Source organism: Leucoraja erinacea, chromosome 22 (genome assembly GCF_028641065.1).
Source record: "Leucoraja erinacea ecotype New England chromosome 22, Leri_hhj_1, whole genome shotgun sequence".
Classification (NCBI taxonomy): Eukaryota; Metazoa; Chordata; class Chondrichthyes; order Rajiformes; family Rajidae; genus Leucoraja; species Leucoraja erinaceus.
This window is the reverse complement of record NC_073398.1, coordinates 20,967,167-20,989,887: the sequence shown is the minus strand read 5'-3', so window position 1 is coordinate 20,989,887 and position 22,721 is coordinate 20,967,167. Positions and strand designations below refer to the sequence as shown.

Genomic DNA, 22,721 nt, shown 5'->3' with positions numbered 1-22,721 from the left:
CCGCCACCTGCAGCCCCGGCACAGCAAGCGCACCTCATCCCCACCATCAACCCAACCCAACCCAACACCTCATCCTTACCTTGCACACCTCACCTCACCCCTACCCCCAACCCAACACCTCACCCCTGCCATCAACCCAACCCCTCATCCTCCACACCTCACCCCTACCCCCAACCCAACTCCCCACCCCTACTCCCCACCCTCAACTCAACTCAACTCAACACCCCACCCCTACCCCTAATTCAACAGGACACGAAGTGCTGGAGTAATTCAGTGGGTCAGGCAGCAGCTCTGGAGAACATGGATTGGTGATGCTTTGGGTCAAGACTCTACCTCAGACTCCGCTTGGAGGAACTTATCCTCACCCTCAACAACTTCTCCATTGACTCCTTACACTTCAATACACTCTAGCTAGAGGCAAAGCTAAAGTTATATAATATTAAACATAATGAATAGTTCAGACAGCATCTGCAGAGAAAAAAAACGGATTAACATTAGGTCGAAGACATTGATAAACTATAAATTTTATACTTTTTTTAAAAATTATCTATTCGGTCATTAAGTGGCATCAAACAAAATTAAATCAGATAAATATCTTTACATAAGATAACTCACCATAAATAGTAAACACTGAACTCTATCTATCTATATGTGATCACGTACTGTTTACCAAAGTGGTAAAAGCGAAAAAATGTTTGCACCACCTTACTCACCTTTGTCCTATGGTCAGTTCCTATAAAGTTTTGTTCAGATTGATGTTATATTTCACAAGTTATTCATAATTTTTAACTTAAAAAAAATGTTTAATAGACTGGGCCAAGGTGCTTCTTCGTGGGGTGGCTGCCACGAAGAAGCAGCCATGTTAAACAAAGTCACACACAGGCGTCCTCCATATAGCACCCTGGAGGGGTGAAGGAAAACACCAAATGTAAACGTCCACTGCCTTGTGGCTATACCTTATTCATGAAAGGTGAAGACTGGATCCGACGGAATACACGGAGACCACCATTTGGCGTTCTAACGGGTAGAAGGTGGACCCAGCAAAGCGTCGTGGAGCGCAACTAGGGCACAATGTTCACGTAGAACACTGGTGGCCATCCACTGCATCCTGACCTATCGCCAACCGTCTTGACTATGTCTTGCCACTGGATCCAGATAGGCCGGGACGAGAGAGTGAGGCTGACAATTGACGCTACTCTCCCTCACTTTAATCCAAGTCCAGCACAAGTCAGGACTTCAGGACCCGTAACCGCCCAACTGAGCGAGGCAGGATCACTATAAGTTTCAGTGGATCCAGTGCGCAGCTGGGAGGAAGCGCACTGCAGAAGTTCGTAGGAAACGCGCTGCGCGCGGGGCTCGAGCCACTTCAACTTTTGCTGCAGCGCCTGCCCAGCTGTGTCGCATGTGCGGGCGAGCCTTCCAGGTCCGGATCGGTCTCACCGGACCCACAAACAAAAACATTAAAGTCATGGTCTTCTTCGACCACGAAGGATGAACAACAACATTACTGGTGTAGCCATGACTGCCTTATCAATGGTGAAAATTGCCCAACGCATCACCGGTTCCACGCTCCCCTCCATTGAGTCTGTCCAAAGCAAGCGCTGTCTGCGGAGGGCGCTCAGCATCGCCAAGGACTGCTCTCACCCCAACCATGGACTGTTTACCCTCCTACCATCCGGGAGGCGCTACAGGTCTCTCCGTTGCCGAACCAGCAGGTCGAGGAACAGCTTCTTTCCGGCGGCTGTCACTCTACTAAACAACGTACCTCGGTGACTGCCAATCACCCCCCCCCCCCCCCCCCCCCCGGACACTTATTATTTATTTTTTATTCAAATCGTTTGCTATGTCGCTCTTCAAGGGAGATGCTAAATGCATTTCGTTGTCTCTGTACTGTACACTGACAATGACAATTAAAATTGAATCTGAATCTGAATCTGAATCTGAATCTGAATCTGAAGGGGGGGGGGATATGACTATTCAATTCTTGGTCATAATGTGACATTTACATCTGAAATAAGACATTTTCCTCTTAAAGCGACTGGAAGATGCCGTACAGGTCTGTCCCGCAGCCTGGCACTGCCCCAGTCCCACTACGGCTGTGACCCTCACTCTGCACAATGGCAGTCAGTGGGGTTCAGTAAACTGGGGAATGCACAGGATCTGCCCTCACCCATTAATTAGGTGAGTTCAGGACAACACGTTGAAAAATCTTCACGAGTCTTCCCGTGCTTACCTGCCGTTAGCGAATCTTCCTGAATACCTGCCGTTAGCATTACGAGTCGCTAAGAGATGTCCCCGAGCTCCGACGTACTCGCTACGTTCATTCTCCGTGCTTACCATGAGTTTTTTATTAAACTCGGGAGAGCTCTTGGAATGAACTCGTACCGTGGGACAGGGCTATCAGCAAGTTAATTCATTCATATAGTTATGTAAGTTAAAGTTTCCCTTCATTTATTTCATAATGGTAAATATCATCCTTTTTGTGTGAAATATTAATAGCCACCAAATTTATTTTTCCCATCTATGTCACAAAGCCACTGTTGGGCTGGAGTCAAGAGGTTGAATAATTAAATGTTTTGTTTAAATTAAATGCATGCAATTTGTTTCTGTTTTAACATTCCCAAGGCCAGACAAGATGCCCATGGGCCTTATCACAGGTCATCAGCAACCAACTACAGCAGCAGACAAAAAGAGCACTAGAGCAAACAAGACAATCACACTTATCTAATTGTACACATAATTCTAATGTACCTGTTGTCTACCTTGAAGTAAGTCAATAGGCTATAATGTTTTGATGCTGTGCATCCTGTGTGGGAGTCATTTCTATTTAACACAGCGTTGCTGGTAACGTTTGTCAGTGAGACCTTTATCTGGCTTCTACAAGATTATTTTTAAAGTTTAATTTCAGTGGTTGTAATTTTGAACAGCAACTGCAAATTTTCATTTATTTTGACTGTTAAGTCTTTCGTATCTTTGAAAAAAATCCTGAAAATCATTGTCAGCTGAACCAGTATTTTACTTTTATTTTGTTTCTCCAGAGATGCTGCCTGACCTGATGAGCTACTCCTGCATTCTGTGTCTATCTTTGATATAAAGCAGCAGCCGCTGTTCCTTCCAACACATTTTGACTTTTCAAATATGTTGATGTTTCAGAATTCTAATTGGGTTACTTCAGTGGAAGTGTGCTTGATTGTTGAGCCTCTGTGATGGCATTATTCTGAGGGACTAATATGCCTGAACCTCCTGGCTGCACAGTGGGTCTCTTAACTGAGTGCAGGCACACATGAACCTAAAGATGAGTCTGGCACAGGATCGACTGATTACAATAAAAACATTCTGCTCCAAATATCCACAATCCAAAAATGTCTAAAATGTGAATGCTTGTGCAATTAGCATTTCTGATGAATCAGATTATAAATCATTTACTTTATAATGTGCTCCTATTTAGACTTTAGAGATACAGCGTGGAAACAGGCCCTTTTGCGCACAGAGTTCACATCGACTAGCGAACGTCCCATACACTAGCACAATCCTACACACTAGGAACAATTTACAATGTCACAATTACCCCCAAAGCCAATTAACCTACAAACCTGTATGTCTTTGGAGTGTGGGAGAAAACCGGAGCACCCGGAGAAAACTCATGTGGTCACAGGGAGAACGCACAAACTCCGTACAGTCAGCATCTGTAATCATAATCGAACCCAGGGCTCTGGCGCTGTAAAATTTGTAGGAATTTGCTAATTACTACTTGGGGTGTATTCCCCATGTTACTGATATGGGGTGTATTCAATCTGTATCTTCTTAGTTGTTGACTCAGCATACCACCGTGATGGATGGATTGGAGGAGTGCAGGGTTGGAAGCTGCAGGCCAATTAGAGAAACTATCCTTTACCCCCTACCTCCACAAAGAATCATCGAAAAATAAGTGTAACCTGAGATTATAATCACGGTAATCCCACAACACTGACATACATGTGTGCCTCTCCAAATGAGAGTGAATTTAAACGCCTGTACATGTCTTTGCCTCAACTAATTATTCTCAGTTTGTAACCAGTGGCACGCACAAAAGAAAAAAAGTCAATGTAAATCTCCTGAAGACGATTGGGAGACAAATCTGCAAATTAAACACTGGTGTAATTTCTACATGGTGAAACCAAAATGTGTGCCTGCATTCAGTTGAGAGACCCACTGTGCAGCCAGGAGGATCAGGCATATTAGCAAATAAATAAATGATGGGTCTTTGTCCCAAACATTATGGAGGGCACTTTATATTTGGTAGTGTTCCCAAACTATCCTTATACTAGGCACCTTTGCCACTCATGTGCCCCCCTTGTTTGAGGGGTGTCTCCACCAGATCCTGCCGAGGAAGGCCCCCAGACTATGGTCCTCCCCGACAGAGGCTTGCCGTTGGCTTTACCAAGCTTCAGTGAGTCCCTCAGCACGTACTCCTGCAGTCTAGAATGGGCCAGTCTCAGTGGCGGCGCGACTCACCCGTTGCAGCGGCCCCTACAGCCTGTCTGTCTTTTTTTATTTTTTGTCTAGTTAAATGTAGTGTTTGGTGTTTTTTTAATAGTATTTTTAAATGTGTACATGTGGGGGGCGGGGGAAACTGTTTTAAATCTCTTCCCTGTCCGGGAGACCCGACTTTTTCCCTGTCGGGTCTCGGCTGTCGTTGGGGCCTAGCACCGTGGAGCAGCCTCCAGCCTGAACGACCCGGGGGCTCGGGAGACTGCGGAGCTGCGGAGTTGCGAATCTGCGGACTCACCATCGTCGGGGGTGGCCGGCCTCGGAGCGTGGGGAGTGGTGGTGACTCGCTGCTGCGGCTCGACTCCTGGGGTTCGGAGGCTCCAGCAACGCAGCCGCAGGTCCGGTGGACTGGGACATCGGGAGCTCGCGGGTCCGGGGGGAGAGAGAGAGAGAGAGACCGCTTCCCGGAGCTCCCGCAACGCGACTTCTCCAGCCGGTGTCACGGGGTTGGAACAACCCGGACCGGGACAGTACATCACCTGGAGCGGCTTCATGGCCGTGGGACTCACCATCGCCCGTGGGGGTTCCAACCTTGTGACTTTCAGACCGGGAGCGGGGCCGTAAATCGCCCCGCGCGGCCTAAAATGGCCGTGGGACTTATCATCGCCCGCCTGGGGCTTGGACATCGGGAGAGACACGGAGAACAGGGGAGAGAAAAGACTTGCCTTCCATCACAGTGGCTTCACTGTGATGGATGTTTGTGTGAATTTAATTATGTGTATGTCTGTAAGACAGTGTCTTTGTTTGTATGGCTGTGGAAACAACATTTCGTTTGAGTCTCACTGGGGCTCAAATGATAATAAATTTGTATTGTATTGTAGAAGGATCTCAAACCGAAACATCACCCATTCCTTCTCTCCGGAGTTGCTGCCTGTCCCGCTGAGTTATGCCAGCATTTTGTGTCTATCTTTGGTTTAAACTAGCATCTGCAGTTCCTTCCTACACATATCGGCAACATTCCCTGACAGACCTCTCGCTCTGCTGGGAATTCTGATAGCAAGGGCGACATTAAGCATAAGCTAAACTGGCTCCCTAACAGACAATACAATTGTAGACTTACATTTTTGTCATTCCAGTTGAATGGTGTCAGTGACTCATTGTCTGTGTGGGTGGAAGATTGCAACCTTCTCCCCATATACCTTGATTCCAGTGGCCCCTAGAGCTCTATCTAACTCTCTCTTAAATCCATCCAGTGATTTGGCCTCCACTGCCCTCCGTGGCAGGGAATTCCACAAATTCACAACCCTCTGGGTGAAAAGGTTTTTTTCTCACCTTAGTCTTAAATGGCCTCCCTCCCCTTTATTCTAAGACTGTGGCCCCTGGTTCTGGACTCGCCCAACATTGGGAACATTTTTCCTGCATCTAGCTTGTCCAGTCCTTTAATAATTGTATATGTTTCTATAAGATCTATGAGTTCTATAAGATATTTGACATGAAAACACTGTTGACTCTCAACATTGCCCTCATCAGCCATCTTAGAACCCACAAACCAGTGTGGTAGCAGATCACCTCAATCCCTAGGGATTCAAACTCCAGTCCTCAGAGCTGTGAGGCACCTAACATTAAGATTCAGTGAGACAGATAAGGACAAGGTGGGACTGTCTGGTTTTTAATGCACTTGAAAATGATGTGTGAAAATCATCAATATTTATAAAGGACATTCAGACTGACCTCTATGTTGCCAATTCGTTAAAATGGTGAGGGAGTCAGGCATGACCTCTATCTTTGTATCTAGTGCCTGAGAGCCAGAGTTGATACCGAGGAGTTTAATCACCTGATTTAGTTTAATTGAATTAGAGTATGCATGCCAATCACCAGTTATCCCTAGTTTTCACTGCACATCTCGTATGTGTATGTGACGAATAAACTTGACTTGACTTATAACTTTCAAAACTTAGATGCTGAGATGCTTCATTTTCTTTAGCATTTCTTTATCACACAAACATGTTAAATATGTGAACTATGACCAGCTTGCAGTCTGGAGAAGGGTCTCAACCCAAAATGTCACCTATTCCTTTCCTCCAGAGATGCTGCCTGACCCACTGAGTTACTCCAGCCCTTTGTGTCTATCTACACTTTACAAAGGAATGGTTTACTGTTTTAATTATATGAAACCAATTATTTATCTTATCTTTGGATCTGAGGATTCTAAACTTTGGCTCTGACCATATAATCCTGATTTCTTTCCTTCTTGCATCCATTACAGTTTTGTGGGTTGTGAGGGCAGCTGATGGGGCCAGTGTGGTGACCACAGACTCTCCCAAAGATGGGGCTGATGTAGCAAATTACAGTTCTTCTCATGACAATCCAATGATTTGGGTGGACATTGAAGATGCAACTGCTTTGCTGAAAGAGAAAAGATCTTGTTTAGCTATCCACCAGAATTTTTATTTCAAATTAATCACTCACATCATACTTTCTGAAATTGCCTGATTTGCCAATGTAGAATAAAATAGCTAAACTCAGGTATATATGAAGTTCAGGTGTGAGAAAGAAACAAAGACAGAAAATGCTGGAGTAACTCAGCAGATCAGGCAGCATATCAGGAGGACATGGGTATGTATAATTTCTGGTCAGAACACTTCTTTAGAAACTTTTAGTTTGGATTCCAGTACAGGCACCCAGCAGCAGGGCTGATCGATTTCCATAAGGTTCTGATTCTGCCACTGAAGCAAGAGAAATGGTTAAAAGTTCAAATCCTCTCCTGATCCATATATTCTTATCTCCTGAAATCTGAACTGTCCTGGAACGACTATAAAACCCAATACTGCAAAACCCAAATATACAGCACTGTATAACTAGATTAGATTGGTTTATTAATATCAAAAGATGCTACATGAACCACTGGGTTACTCCTGCACTTTGGTGGATAGCTTAACAAGATCTTTTCTCTTTCAGCAAAGCAGTTGCATCTTCAATGTCCACCCGAATCATTAACTTTTCTTATTAATATGTTGGTCCATTTGTGAAAAACAAACGGTTTCCCTGGTTGTAAAATGTTACAGTGGATGGAAAGTGGGCATTTCAAGCGTGAGTTTCATGGAGGATTCCGCAATTTAAAATAAAATATTATTTTAGTCATTTAGTTCATTCATTTTGTGTGACCTATCTATCTCTTTGGATTAATGGAAATTAGACATGACGGCGTTGACAGGAGAATGTTGGATGACCGAAGGGAGGCCGGCCAGTCTGCAGATAACTAACTTACCACAGAAAGTATCCATTCAGATTTAACGAGTTTATCTTCAATTCTTCCAACCTCTTACAGGAACAGCAGACGTCCAAGAGTCAGAGAGGTGTCTCCAGTGAAATGTTCGCATTCAATAGATGAGACGATAGACAGACAGTTAGCCTGGGCAGAAACTCCACTCGGCAATCCAACCCTTTGTTTTATTTCTCACTCAGCCGTTTGTCAAAATACCACAGAAACAAAGAAGATGCTGGCGTCTGTCTGTCTCTCCACTGGGAATTAACGCGAGTGGAGTTGGATCCGTATCGGGGCTGTTAGAGATGCTTGCTAATTAACGCTTAATGTTGTACAGAGACACCTTGCCGTTCAGGCAGGGAGCGTAGACTGAAGACCAATTCGCTGATGAGTCCATGCAGACTCCTGCCTTAACTGTAATCACCACGATCAATAGAAATTAAGTATCTGAAATACTTTGCCGGACCACTGACGGAGACGGAGGCAAACTATAAATAAAGCAATAAGCACGGAATAGTTTAGAGTTACAGTTCTCATTGCACTCTGCAGGGATGACGCGTTGTAACCGGGGACATCTCCTCTCGCTGCTATGTGCCCTACACGCAGTGCTCATCAATAGCTTTGATATAGGAATATCGACCAAGTGCGTGGCCGTGCCGAAGGAGATGGGACTATGCCAGGATGTCGGCTACTCAGAAATGAGGCTTCCCAATTTATTGGGCCACACCACCCTCGGAGAAGTAATTCCCAAATCGGCCAAGTGGGAGTCGCTGGTTCGGACCGGCTGCCACTCGCAGGTGGGAACTTTCCTCTGTTCCCTCTTCGCTCCAGTTTGCTTGGATACGTGAGTACTCTGTGGCCATCGCCGATGTCCTTGTTGTCCAGTTACTTTTAGAAACATAGAAAAATAGGCGCAGGAGTAATGTCATCCGAGCCAGCACCGCCATTATGCATGATCATGGCTGATCATCCAAAATCAGTACCCCGTTCCTATTTTTCCCCCCATCCCACGATTCCTTTAGCCCTAAGAGCAAAATCTAAATCTCTTGAAAACATCCAGTGAATTGGCATCCACTGCCTTCTGTGGCAGAGAATTCCTCAGATTCGCAACTCTCTGGGTGAAAATGTTTTTCCTCATCTCAGTCCTAAACGGCCTACCCCTTATTCTTAAACTGTGACCCCCGGCTCTGCTACTGTTGTGCCTGTGGTTTGTGGTCGCTGAATATTTAAGGACATTATACTGATGCTGAAGAATAATTATTAAAGTCTCATTGCATTGTTGCAGTTTCATCCAGCCGTGCCGGAGTTTGTGTGTAACTGTTTGGGATAGTTGCAATCAGGTGCTGACTTGCCTCGGTCTGTCTTGGCCAGATGCCCTTTCCTGCGACCGATTCCCAGCGGATGAAGACACTTGCCTGACATCGACCAGCTTGGAGTCCACACACTACCGAAAGCGTAAGTCACGGCGCTGGGTAAAATAACGGGAGACATTTCATGTCAACACTGTCACTTCCAATGTTAAACACCAGTTGTTAACCATTATTTGTTATACGAGGCATAATTTCAATCGGCTACACTTGTTTGTAATATTTTGGTTTTGCTGTTTAGTTTTTCCAAAGCCGACCTGCCAGGGCTGCCCAAGTACAGAGGAACCCGGTGCTATCAGGAGAGTTTTGCAGACATTTTGTCAAAACAATTTTGGTAAGTTTTTTTGTTTGGAATTTTATTTCACCCACACAAATTACACCCAAAACCGGGCCATTGAAACTATCCTAGAAGAAGCAGACGGCATTATGCTTTGCCTTCGATGGTACCTGCGCCTATCTGAACATTAATGGTTGTATATTGTTGCTCTCTCGGCAGCTGTGAAAGTTACCCTGGCCAAAAGGAGGAATGGTTCGGAAAATGCCGAGTATAACGTGGCAGGGCGGGTGGAGATGATCAGCCCCGGCTCGTTGTTTCCCTTTGGTACCCGGACTGTTATTCAGCGGTGGCTTCTCGTCAACGCAAACTGTGTGCAGAAGATGATGACCCGCAACAACCGAGCTGGCCAGTACGTTCTCATTGGCGACGTTCAGGACTCGTATATAATAGTAAATAAAATCTACTTGTGGCACAGAAAAGACACTCAACTGACGCTTGCCGCTCGGAAATGGAAACATCATAAATGCTAACTTGATGCCATTGTAACATAGTACTTGCGAATACACGAATGCACTCCTTTAATATACACCAGCTATTGTAAATATAAAGTCGTATAAAATAATGTGCACATTGTGAACGTGTGGATTAACAGTAGACCCCAGTAGCTGGAAAGTATGCCATGATTATAAGTGTAGATGTATGCTGTTGTACATAAATATCAATTAAACCACAATAGTGTGAAGTTCTCTTTGATTTCAGCGGCATCTCCAGCAACTAAAGATAATGGGGCCGGAATTGTCATTCAAATTTACGAAAGTAAATAGTGCTATGTAATCTATGTGAAACCAGTACAAAAGACGAGGATAAATGCTACAAAACCTGGACTTCCCGATGTTAGGGAAGTCCAGGACAAGGGGTCACAGCTTAAGGATAAAGGGGAAATCCTTTAAAACCGAGATGAGAAGAACTTTTTTCACGCAGAGAGAGGGTGAATCTCTGGAACTCTCTGCCACAGAGGGTAGTTAGGCCAGTTCATTGGCTATATTTAAGAGGGAGTTAGATGTGGCCCTTGTGGCTAAGGGGATCAGGGGGTATGGAGAGAAGGCAGGTACGGGATACTGAGTTGGATGATCAGCCATGATCATATTGAATGGCGGTGCAGGCTCGAAGGGCCGAATGGCCTACTCCTGCACCTAATTTCTATGTTTCTAAAAGTGACACAAGGCTGGAGTCTTTAGAAGGGTCTCCACCTGAAACTTAATCTATCCATGTTTTCCAGCGATGCTGCTTGACGCACTGTTACTCCACCATTTTGTCCTTTTGTGTATTATCCAGCATCTGCAGTTCCTTGTTTCCACAGCGATAAATGCTAGTTGAATGCAACAATACAATTGCCACCTTTATTGCCACTTTCTCTCATTTCGACCCCTCTTTCATGTAGTTTCTATAATTTGATTTTGTACTGAATGTTTTTACATTAACTTACTCGTCATCAGTCCTGATAGCAGGGAACCAGGCCCTTTGGCCCAACGTTCATTCTGATCAATATGCCCCATTTATGCTATTCCCACCTGCCTGCACTTGACCCACATCCCTCTAAACCTTTCCTATCCATGTATCTGTCCAAATGTCTGAAGGGTCTAAGAGCAACTCTATCTTGCTTGAAACATAACCTATTCCTTTTCTCCAGAGATGCTGCCTGACCCACTGAGTTACTCCAGCATTTTGTGTCAATCTTAAATATTATACTACCTGCCTCAACGACCTCCTCTGGCAGATTGTTCCATACACCCACCTGAAATATGAGCCTTTTTCTGTTCTATCAGTCGGATCCTTAAACTTGATTACAACATCTGTGAAAAAAAAAATTACTTTCAGGTTCCAATTAAATCTTCCCTCTCACGTTAAACCTACGTCCTCTTGTTCTTGATTCCCCTATTCCGGGTAGATAAATAAATACAACAGGAAGTGCAAAATAGCAGAATGGTACGAATTTGTAGTGCAATCTGAAGTAGTGCAATAGAAAATAAACTACAATATGAGATAGAGTTAAGTTTATGAGTACATGGCAGCATATCCTGGAAGAGCATGTGAAACGTGATTAGTTCAAGAGTCTGATGAATGTGGGAGATAATCTGTTCTTAATCCCAGAAGATATAGGGGAGAAAAGGGAATGGTCAGTTGGCAGGCATCCTTCAGAATGCTTCCAGTTTTCCTGATGCAGCACATCATGAGGATGGACTGGATAGAAGGAAGTGATGAGTCTGTGATGGACTGGGCTGTGTTCACCACATTCAGACAGTAAAGAGAAGGGCAGTTGCCATACCAGGTTGAGGTGCCATCAGAATACTTTCTATAGCACACCGGTAGAAGTTTGAGAATCGTCATGGTCTTGTCAGATGCACAAGGAAGTAAATATACTGATATGATAAATAGACCAAAGTCAGCAAGGTTTCATTAAAGGGAGATGTTGCCTGACAAATCTGTTGAAATTCTGAGGAAGTAACAAACAGGACAGACAAAGGAGAGTCAGTGGATGGTATTTACTTGGATCTTCAGAAGGCTGGATTATATAACTTGGAGGATCAACATTTTTGGTGTCTTTCAACAATAAATTATACTGACGTAACAATTTTCATGCAACACAAAATCCCTAGGTGTTTCACAATAGTTACACAAAATATGATACTTAAGGAGCTCCATGAGATATTGGGTTAAAAGACCAAAGTTATTCAAAGACGTAGTTAAAATACCATATATAGAGAAGCCATGCTTAGTTGTCAAATGCACTTAACTCTTGCTTTTGCCTAGGGTTGTTTTGAGCTTTGTAGTACTGCTGGAGTTCCATCATACAATCCCGTAGCGTTCAACCACCCTTGGACTGCTGGTTTAGTTACATCTCCAACCTCATGATGCACTACTCATGAATAGGTTGATTACTTGGTAGTACATCTGATCACCAATCAATAATCTTTATTCATAGTATGAACTCCTGACCAACTTGTCCATGCAGACCACGCTAAATCATTTCCATATGCCTGTGTTTGGCCCTCATCCCACTAATTATTTCCCATTCTTGTCCCTGTCCAAATGTCTTTTCCATGATGTAATAGTACCTGCCACTACCACTTGTGTCAAAAACCTGATCTTTAGATCGCCTTTAATTTTTCCTCAAGCCTATGTCCACGAGCTTAAGGCTCACCTGCCCCGGGAAATAATAACTACATCCATCTACCCTAATTACGCCTTCCATGATTGTATAACCTGCTATAAGGTCAATATTATGATGACAGATATTTTTTTTAAGTATTAAAATTAATATTTTTTTATTGGTGCCATCTCCCAAGTTAAGATTAGAAATACAGTGCGGAAACAAGCCCTTTGGCCCACCGAGTCCGCGCCAACCAGCGATCCCCGCATACCTTACACACACTAGGGACAATTTTTACATTTATCAAGCCAATTAACCTACAACCTGTACGTCTTTGGAGTGTGGGAGGAAACCAAAGATCTCGGAGAAAACCCACGCTGGTCACGGGGAGAACGAACAAACTCCGTACAGACAGCACCCGTAGTCGGGATCGAACCAAATTCTCCGGTGCTGCAAGCGCTGTAAGGCAGCAACTCTATCACTGGGCCACCATGCCGCCCGTTGCAGCAATGTTCCTGGCGACTAATGGGTAATTCTGAAATGTTAACAATCCAAAGCACAACTCCAAGAAAATGCTAAATAATTATAATCTGAGAATGAAGCAGATTCTAATTACGTTTAAAATAAGATAAATGGTATCTGTGATACATGATTTTTAAGAGGTTTCTTTCCACAAGCAGGAAAGAGGGCAAATTGATTACTGTCTGTGCAACCTTCTCTTCGGTCTGAGGAAGGGTCTCAACCCGAAATGTCACCAATTCCTTCTTTCCATAGATGCTGCCTCACCCGCTGAGTTACTCCAGCATTTGTGTCTCCCTTCGATTTACAACCTCTGCAGTTCTTTCTTAAAAACTTATCTTAACCTTTATAGATGTTAGCTTGCAATTGGAATACCTTTATTAATTAAATAAAAATAGACAGGAATGAATTTGTATTTATACAGTAACTTTATTTGTTGAGGAAATTTTGAAAAACTTCACAGCAAGTCTAGTTACAACTGTTGTGCACAGTAGAATGGGGGTAACTAGCTTGCATACAGCAAGATCATGATAGCAGCAATTAGATGATGGCTCAATTGAAATCATGTATTTCCATTGACTGGTTAGCATGCAACAAAAGCTTTTCACTGTATTTCGGTACATGTGACAGTAAACTAAATTCAAACTAGTTAATTGATCTGACAGTATGATTCAGGGAGAAATTATGGTCATACAAAATCATAAACATGAGTGGTCTCAGTCATAACAGGCAGTGAATAGATTTTAAAAGAAAATTAATATATGGTAACTTTGCACATTTCAATATAAAAATGGACCCTCTGTAGTCCTGTTCTTCCAGTTTTATGATGCATAAAAGCAGCAGGTAATTCCATAGCTCTGAACATTATGATTCCCTGACAATGCATTTGTTCCCTTCTTCATGCAAATAGTATTGCATATGCAATCAAAAACTATACCTGATCACTACTACGAATATAAATTAATGAAATACATTAGACTAAACCTATTTTAGGTCTAAAATACACTCCAACAATGATTCTATATATAGTCTGTCTAATCAGTTGATTAACTTAGTGTTTGTTACTTCATCTTCATGAGGAATTGATTAATATTGCGGAAGACCACACAATCACCAGAATAGTTATATAGGTCATGGCCCCGAAGGTGATAATTTAACATTAGGCACAGTACAGATTAAGGCAATTACTTTTGCATATCAATTTATCTTTAAAGACCTACTGCCAATTAACAATCTCCATCAAAAATATGATGTCAAAATATCAATGTCGATGGTTTCCAGAATCTTGAATCTGCATATTCCAGGTTTTTTTTCATGTGCAATTTCAAAACAGTCAACTGTTTAATGCACTGCATTTAGGATAAAGAAAAATTGCATTATATATTCAGCAAAAACAATACGTAATTTAAACTTGAAAATATAATTGAAGTTTCATACCATATTTGGGATATAAAGAATTAACCTTATAACTGTTGTACTTTTCACAAATGGCTTCCTGAATAACCTTTCGCTAAATTATGATTATTCAGTACTGGCTTCAGAAGGAGCCGCTGCCTCACAGCACCAGAGGCCTGGGCACAGGGTCTGAGCTCCCGATGCTGTTGTATGGAGTGTGTATGTTATCCATGTGACCGCACAGGTCCCTCCAGGTGCTCTGACTTCCTCCCACATCCCACTGGTCACTATATTAATTAGTCACTTTAAATTGCCCTTTGTGTCTAGATGAGTGGTAAAATCTTGAGGTTGTTATAGAGACATAGAATCAGAGAGCATGGTAACGGGCCCTTCAGCCCACCAAGTCCAAGCCGATTATCAACCACCATTTACTCTAATCCAGAACATCGCATTTTATTCTCCTCACATTTCCAACAGCTCTCCCCATATTTCCCTACTGACCTACACACTAGTGTTAATATACAGCAGCCTATTAACCTAAACAACCTGCAATCTTTGTGCTGTGGAAGGAAACCCACAGTCAGATAGAATGTGCAAATTACAGCTAGTACCAGAGGTTAGTATCAAACCCAGATCAGTGGAGCTGTGAGGAGGCTAACTGTGTCACTGTAGCACCCCTAAGTTAATCGAGGGCCTTAGTTTCAAAGCTGTTTAGTTCCGGGCCCATACTAAAAAGAAGTGTTGATGAGAATGTGGGGAGAATAAAACATAGGATTAACATGGTATCGGTACTAATGTGTGCTTGATAGACAAAAATGCTGGAGAAACTCAGCGGGTGTGGCAGCATCTATGCATATACGCCCCATAGATGCGGCCTCCATAGATGCGGCCTCACCCGCTGAGTTTCTCCAGCATTTCTGTCTACCTTTGATTTTTCCAGCGTCTATAGTTCCTTCTTAAACAATGTGTGGTTGACGGTCAGCTTGGATTCAGTGGCCCAAACAACCTGTTTCTGAAACGTATCTCTCTATGATTCTAGAACTCCAAGAGGCTTGAAGGTTCATCTGTGCCTTCTTTAGACAGGTTAAAGCTACAAGGAGAGAATTTGGGAAGCAGAAAGGGGTGGGGGCAGAAGATGTGGTGGAGGGTGGGATTGTGTTGAAGCTGTTGGATAATGATGTCTTGGATGTGGTGGATGGTGGGATGAAAGGTAAAGACCAAGAGAACTTTATCCCGGCTCTGTCTGGGAGGTCGGGGGCAGCAAGAGCAGAGGAATCAAGGATGAGGGCTCCATCCACAATTGCAGAGAGGGAAACTATATTTGTAGTAGAAAGAAGACATCTCAGAAAACCTCAAACTTGAGAGCAGACGCAGTGGAGACATTAATTGCGAGAAAGGGGTGGTGTCCTTTGGTGGGTGGAACTGTAGTTTAGGTTGCTCTGATAGTCAGTGAGTTTGTAGTAGATGTCTGTGGATTGTCTGTCTCACAAAATGGAGGCAGAGAGATCACAAAAGAGGAGAGAGAGGTCAGAGATGGTCTGTGAATTTGAGGGCAGGATGGAAGTTGGTGGTAAAGTTGATGAAATTGTTGAGTTCTGCATGGGTGGAGGTAGTGGCCCCAATGTAGTCATCGATGCAGCGGAGAAAGAGTTGGTGAATGGTGCCAAAATATGTTTGGAACAAAGAGAGGTCAACATAGCCAATGAAAAGATCAGGCAGAGTTGGGGCCCTGCTCCATTACCATTTTCCATTTCAGAATGGTGAGGCAAATGCATTTTCCATAAGGGTAGCACAGTGATGCAGCTGGTAGAACTGCTGCCTCACAGTGACCAAGACCCATGTTTGATCTTCATCACGAGTGCTATCTGTGTGGAGTTTGCATATTGTCCCTATTTCAGGTTTCCTCCAGTTGCTTTGGTTTCCTCCTAAGAAGTGGGGGTTTGCACATTAATTGGCCTGTGTAAATTGCCTCTAGTGTACAGGGGGTGGAAGCGAAGGCTGGATAATATAGAACTAGTGTGAATGGGAGATCAATGTTTAGCATTGACTCGATGGGCGGAAGGGCCTGTTTCCATGCTGCGACTTTCAATCAATCAATTAATTCAAAAATCAATATATTTTGGGAGAATAAAAAATAAATTTCATATTAAAAAAAACAAAGGACCATTGATAGTTAGTTTCTATAGTCCTTCTTGTTTGAGGAAGCTATAGCAGTTGCATGTATTAAAAAGAAGACTGGTCTTGGATTGCATTATTTGAACTTCCTGGATAATCTAATGTAAAGGCTTTTTTGCTTACCACTCTTCGGAAGTAATTTCCAATGCTGGTTCAGTTCTTGTGTAAGTTTCATCAACACAAATGCATTTTCTTGATTTAAAACAAAAGATCTTATTGAAGGTAACGGATCGCCTAGCAAGGAACTTGTCAAAGTCGCCACAAGATCAGAGGCCTGAGCAAAAAAAGTTAATATCTATTTTAAGCTCACATTGAAATATATATATTTAAAAAATGATCAATAATTTTAAAGCAAACCCATTGCTCTCAAGAATCAATTTAAAAGTTCAGCATTTCCCCATTCATTCCACCTTTCCCTATATCATGTATTTTTCTCCCTGAACAGTCTTTTTACTACTTTAACTTCTTATGTCCTATCACCAAAGTCATGGAGTCTTCCATTGGCAATGGCTTACTCAGTGAATGGTGACAACAGGACCTGTTGTCATACAGACTCCCAGTTCTGAGGAAGGGGCGTGGATATTCCTGCTGCGGCCCAAATGCTATTTGTCTTAGTTCTTTTTAGTTTAGTTTAGAGATACAGTGCGGAATCAAGCCCTTCGGCCCACTAAATCTGCACCGGCCAGCGATCCCTGCATATCAACACTACTCTATACACACAAGGGACATTGTACATTTATACCAAGCCAATTAACCTACAAACCTGTAGGTTTTAAGAGCGTGGAAGGAAACCGATAAAACTTGGATAAAACCCACGCAGGTCATGGGGAAACAATAGACAATAAACAATAGGCGCAGGAGTAGGCCATTCGGCCCGTTCAAGCTAGCACCGCCATTCAATGTGATCATGGCTGATCATCCACTATCAGTACCCCGTTCCTGTCATCTCCCCATATCCCCCGACTCCACTATCTTCAAGAGCCCTATCTAGCTCTCTCTTGAAAGTATCCAGAGAACCGGCCTCCACCGCCCTCTGTGACAGAGAATTCCACAGACTCAAAACTATCTGTGTGAAAAAGAGTTTCCTCATCTCCGTTCTAAATGGCTTACCCCTTATTCTTAAACTGTGGACCAGACAAGCACCCGTAGTCAGGATTGAACCCGGGTCTCTGGCGTTGTAAGGCAGTAGCTCTACCACTATCCTACCATGCCTTCCTTGGTTTCAGAATACTGTTAGTCTTACTGTGTGAATTTAGTAAGTGTAGACACATTCCTTCTGATCTTCACATGTACATTTTATTACAGAGGTCATAAATATGTTTAACTCTGCAAATAGGATTGATTTTCTCCCTAACTTCCTTTTTGTTTAACTGTTGGGATTAACTGTCACATCCCTGCTAATGGTAATTATTGGTAATTCAGCCAGAATTAAACCTGCAGATTTGAATTTGACTAATGGACCAAATCTGCAAAAAAGTGTCTCAGAATATCTACAATAATTGTTTTGTAGTGGTAGTTAGTGGTGCATTGCAGCCACAAACGTGCAGCAACAAAACTTTTGTAATCTTGCATTAACATACATCAGCCAGAAGATCAGGAGCCTGGAATAAATGTGACAGGATTGACAGTTTGAAACCTAAAACTAATTCAAATTAATGCAAATCAAATATATTAAATTACAACAAACACAAATGAATCTGTAGCCCCAAAAAATCCAATTAATGTTAGCATACCTGGGTCATTACAAGGATTCGACCTTCAGCAAGCAACTGGAGTAAATGTGTCAAGTGAGCTAGTGTAACTGCTTGAATGCCAGTATTATCTCCCAAGGCAAAAATCACCAGTTCAGGCCTGTGTTCGTATGCCACAGGTAAAATTAACTCAAATGTTGCATGAAGAAGGTCCCCATCACATTCATTACCCTGCAAGAAATAAATTTCAAATAAATTGCTCATATTGTACATGTTGTTTTATTTCTTACATTTTGATTAAACATCATTAAACTGTATTATTCTATGACTATGACTCTAAGAGGAAATGGACTGTTGCAGGCTATTACAGATGGGGTAGTAGACTCAATGTTAGCTACATTTTTATTTTCCCAACTCAGAGGAGTTTCTATGTTTCATTAAAAAAACAAATCCTGAAAGCCTCTACTTCCATGAAAGATACAATTTTTCCAAACGCTGGAAATTATCTCTTAAAATTGCAAGGACTGGCCCAAGAAGTGTCAAAATATATTTTGATCAGATAGAAACAGAGAAAAATGAAAAGGTTCTAAAATCTGCTCTTGCTGCTGTCACAAATTTGAAAAAATGTTTTAAACCTACGAGTCTACACTAAATAATTAAACGAAAAAGATATACATTTCATACAACTTTGCAAGGACAATGAGAATATTTGTGGGTGACAGCAAGAAATGATGGAGGTGATCCAATATCAGAGTTTTTTAGACGTGTGCTCTTCCGATCTGACAGCAAGAAATGATGGAGGCGATCCAATATCAGAGTTTTAACCTTGGATAACTTGGGATACTTTCTTACAACAAATGGACAAATATTTCATAAGCACTGTGCTTTTCTCATTGTTCTGAATGCTGAATTATGATAATATTAATTCAAGGGCAATATTTGTTAACGTTCAGTTGTCTCTTAATCTATTTTTCTAAACCTTGAAGATGTCAGTGTTTGAACAATACACACCATTCAGAAACTTACATTGTAAATTCCTGACAAAAAATCACTGATAAACCATGTAATTTTGTTGCACCACAGTTTCTGTTCATGCAGTATCAAAGACCAAAGCCCTATAACATTGTTCCAGTTTGTTTTCACCCAAATCACTTCTGGGACCAATAAACATGATTTACTTGTGCAGTATTCTGTACATTCCACAGTATGTGGATATACCAAAGCACCACCTAGCAAAACCATATTGCTGAAATGCTGGAATTAAAAATGGGCCATATCAATGAATCCATCAATGAAGATTTCTCCTTCTGGCAGTTGTAAAATATAAATATTATCATCTTTATCATAAACAAGTTTCTCTAATAGTGGCCTAGCATTTCATTAGGTTACTCCGCAGAAACAAAGATTGTTGAGACTGCTTCAATTCTTCTAATCAAAAACATTTTATAAACAGGGAGATTCTGAGCATAATAGTTATGTTTTATTGTCATATGTCCTGAAACAGAACAATTACATTCTTACTTGCAGCAACACAACAGGCATGTAAACATAGTACTCAGTAGATATCATAATAAACAACAAAAAGATTTTCAATAAATTAAGAAAAAACACAATATATTGCAAAAACAAAAACAAAGCCCAAAATTAAGGCAATTCAATCAAGGAAATCGTAGTTCAGAGTTTAGTTGGAGTTCTTTTAGTGTTCAATAGCCTAATGGTTATTGTGAAGAAGCTGTTCCTGAACCAGAACACTACCGTTTTCAGGCTCCTGTACCTTCTTCCCAATTATTACAGAAACAAACTTCGAGTTCTGACAATTAAAAGAATTGGAATCCATTTTTTTTAAATTGAAATTATAGTGGAAAGAATTAGATTATTATTAATTTCTATAAAGATTTGTTCTAATAATGCATGGCTCTGAATTGCAAAAGACTATATTATTACTGCACTATATTTGTAATTTATTGAACTTTTTTTCTCTTCCACCGTTATGTACGAAGTTTACATATTCACATAATCTGTTGTGCTGCAGCACGTAAGCATTTCATTCTTCCATCTGGGACATGACAATAAAACACTCTTGACTTGACTAGTTCCTTATCTTCTTTCATATGGTGAATGAGCATCCTGATCACAAGTTGGCAGATGAGAACAACGCAAGGTGCATCGACAGTCTTTGCTGGCTATGGATTTTGGTCTGTCCAACTATAGCCAGGATTATGATTTTATTTGATTTCATGACCATGATTTGTTTAGGGAACTGAATTTTGTGGTATGTCACAGAACGCTTGGGATAAATAAAGTTCTATCGTATTGTTCCGTAATTATTCACATATTGGCTAGCATTGGACATGAAAACACTGGAAAAGCTGCAGAGTAGATTTATCAAATGTTTCAATCATGAAGAGAGATGTGTGTTTTGTTATTCTCAGAGTCTGAAGAGGACCTGACAGAGGGACATTACATGAGGGGCATAAGTGCTTAATGTGAAACTTTTTCCCACTAGGGATATGTCTAAAACTCGAGGACATAGGGTTAAGGTGAGATGCAAGAATGTTAGAGAGGAGCAGAAGATTTTTTTCTCCCACTAGGGATATGTCTAAAACTCGAGGACATAGGGTTAAGGTGAGATGCAAGAATGTTAGAGAGGAGCAGAAGATTTTTTTCTCACACAGAGCGTGTTACAATCTGGAAATGTGAAGGTACTTAAGAATCAGCTGGATGAGCACATGAATCACTCAGGCACAGGAGGCTAAAGACCAAGTACTGTTAAGTTGGATTAGTTCAGAGGGGCACGATGATAGACATGGAAATAGTGGGTCTGAGGGAGCCTGCCTCGGCACTGTATTTCCTTGGTACTGTCCTTGGTATTCCTCAACATTCACCTCCAAATACTGAAGAAGGGATTGTCTACGAGACAGTACGAACAAAAGTCACGATGGAGGTTTATAGGGGCTGAGTAGATTAAAATGTGGGTGCCAGCAGGGGTCACAATTCCTTGTGTGGAAGGATCAAATTTGTTCACTATATTCCTGTATCCCTGAACCATCTAACCAGTTACCGCAAATAGTTTTCAACTATGAGGAATACCAAATTGTCTCATTAGAGGAATATAAAACATTCTCCTGAACGTAAATTTGCATGTATTTCCCTGATAAATAAACTGTCATTGACATTATTTGCACTTACCTCTTTCCAGCAAATTGGGATAAAGTAATTGTTTCTCCCCTTCTCCTTCTGTTTCCCACATATGTTCACCACTAGGATTTTTCTGAAAATTACATTTTTTTAAAAGGATTTTAAATATCAGTATTTCTTAATTCGCACAATTTATCTTTTATTCGTTTGAACAAATCAGGTAAGGAATTCCAAGGATCTGCAATACATTTTCATCAAGTTATCAAGTTTCATCAATTTATAAAATAGCCTCATAAGAACAATATATGGACCCTGAATGTTCAACTGTTTCGACAAGATCTCATTGGTTCAGAGTACAAACCACATTTACACCAGTGAAGGGGGGGGAGGTGCCCACTTGACAACTCCAATGATATTCTGGCACCTACATGCCTAATCTTTGTTGTCTCATTGTTTAAATGTGTAAAGGCATCTTAGATACTCATGTGCCATTGGGATTGGGTCTCTTGGTTAAACATTTAGCTTGTGTGTTTGTTAACATGTAGATAGCTTATTACTGAATGTGGTTTGTTATTGTCCTAATGCATAAGTGTGTATAAGCAGTTTAGATACTACTTGAGTTTGGTTTTCTTGGTTGAACGCTTATCCTGGTGTTATAGCACATACTTTGTGTTTTAACAATCATTTAATGTTTAGCTCCTGAAAACATCCATTTGTAAATTGGGGGGACAAATTTGAAACCCCTTCTGTGCTTCACACTGGCTTAATTCAGTGAGATCATGTCTTTACCCTATATTCATTAATGCCTTTGGTTTACAATCTATCAGTTTCAGATTTTAAATGAACTAGGTGACTTACTAATATTTCCTGTTTGTGGAAGAGACTTCCTGTTTGCCGCATTCCTACCACTCCCTGCATTTAAAAAGATTTCCTAACTTTAGAAAAGAACGGACTGTAGCTGTAAGGCAACATTTCTAAGGACCGGATCAGTGAGGACAGATAAAATAAGCACAGTCCACCATAATTTCTGACAAATTAATCAAATTACTTCTTAACCTAGATTTCAGGAAATAATCCTTATGTGCACAGCATAGTTTCTTCATTCAAGCTTTTAAGCCCAGGTATTATCTTGGGAACTCTATGTTGCTCTCCCACAGAGATGATCATATGTTTTCTAGGGTGTAATTTTTGAACTTGTCTCTGTGTGATCCAAATATGATCCATTTTGGATAAAACAGTGAGCAGGGTTTTGAACAGCCATGACATAATTTCC

The 22,721-nt window shown here is 41.6% G+C and overlaps 2 protein-coding genes across 5 annotated transcripts in view; one reads left to right on the top strand and one right to left on the bottom strand.

Annotated features, from left to right (window-relative positions):
- Positions 1 to 7,001: 7,001 nt before the first annotated feature.
- LOC129708024 (secreted frizzled-related protein 2-like) lies at positions 7,002 to 10,307 on the top strand. Its single transcript, XM_055653566.1, has 4 exons — positions 7,002 to 8,579; positions 9,021 to 9,190; positions 9,344 to 9,436; positions 9,599 to 10,307. The coding sequence occupies exons 1-4, from the start codon at positions 8,287 to 8,289 to the stop codon at positions 9,907 to 9,909; spliced, it is 867 nt and encodes a 288-aa protein (XP_055509541.1). The 5' UTR covers positions 7,002 to 8,286; the 3' UTR covers positions 9,910 to 10,307.
- A 3,151-nt stretch (positions 10,308 to 13,458) lies between these two features.
- Positions 13,459 to 22,721, bottom strand: part of hdac10 (histone deacetylase 10) — a 29,663-nt gene continuing 20,400 nt past the window's right edge. For all 4 annotated transcript variants that reach the window (XM_055653074.1, XM_055653077.1, XM_055653078.1 and 1 more), the window contains exons 18-21: positions 21,500 to 21,581; positions 18,353 to 18,541; positions 16,743 to 16,893; positions 13,459 to 14,398 (exon numbers count right to left, since the gene is read on the bottom strand). In XM_055653074.1, the coding sequence (XP_055509049.1) occupies positions 14,391 to 14,398; positions 16,743 to 16,893; positions 18,353 to 18,541; positions 21,500 to 21,581 (430 nt within the window). In that variant the 3' untranslated portion in view covers positions 13,459 to 14,390. The remainder of the gene's footprint in view (positions 14,399 to 16,742; positions 16,894 to 18,352; positions 18,542 to 21,499; positions 21,582 to 22,721) is intronic.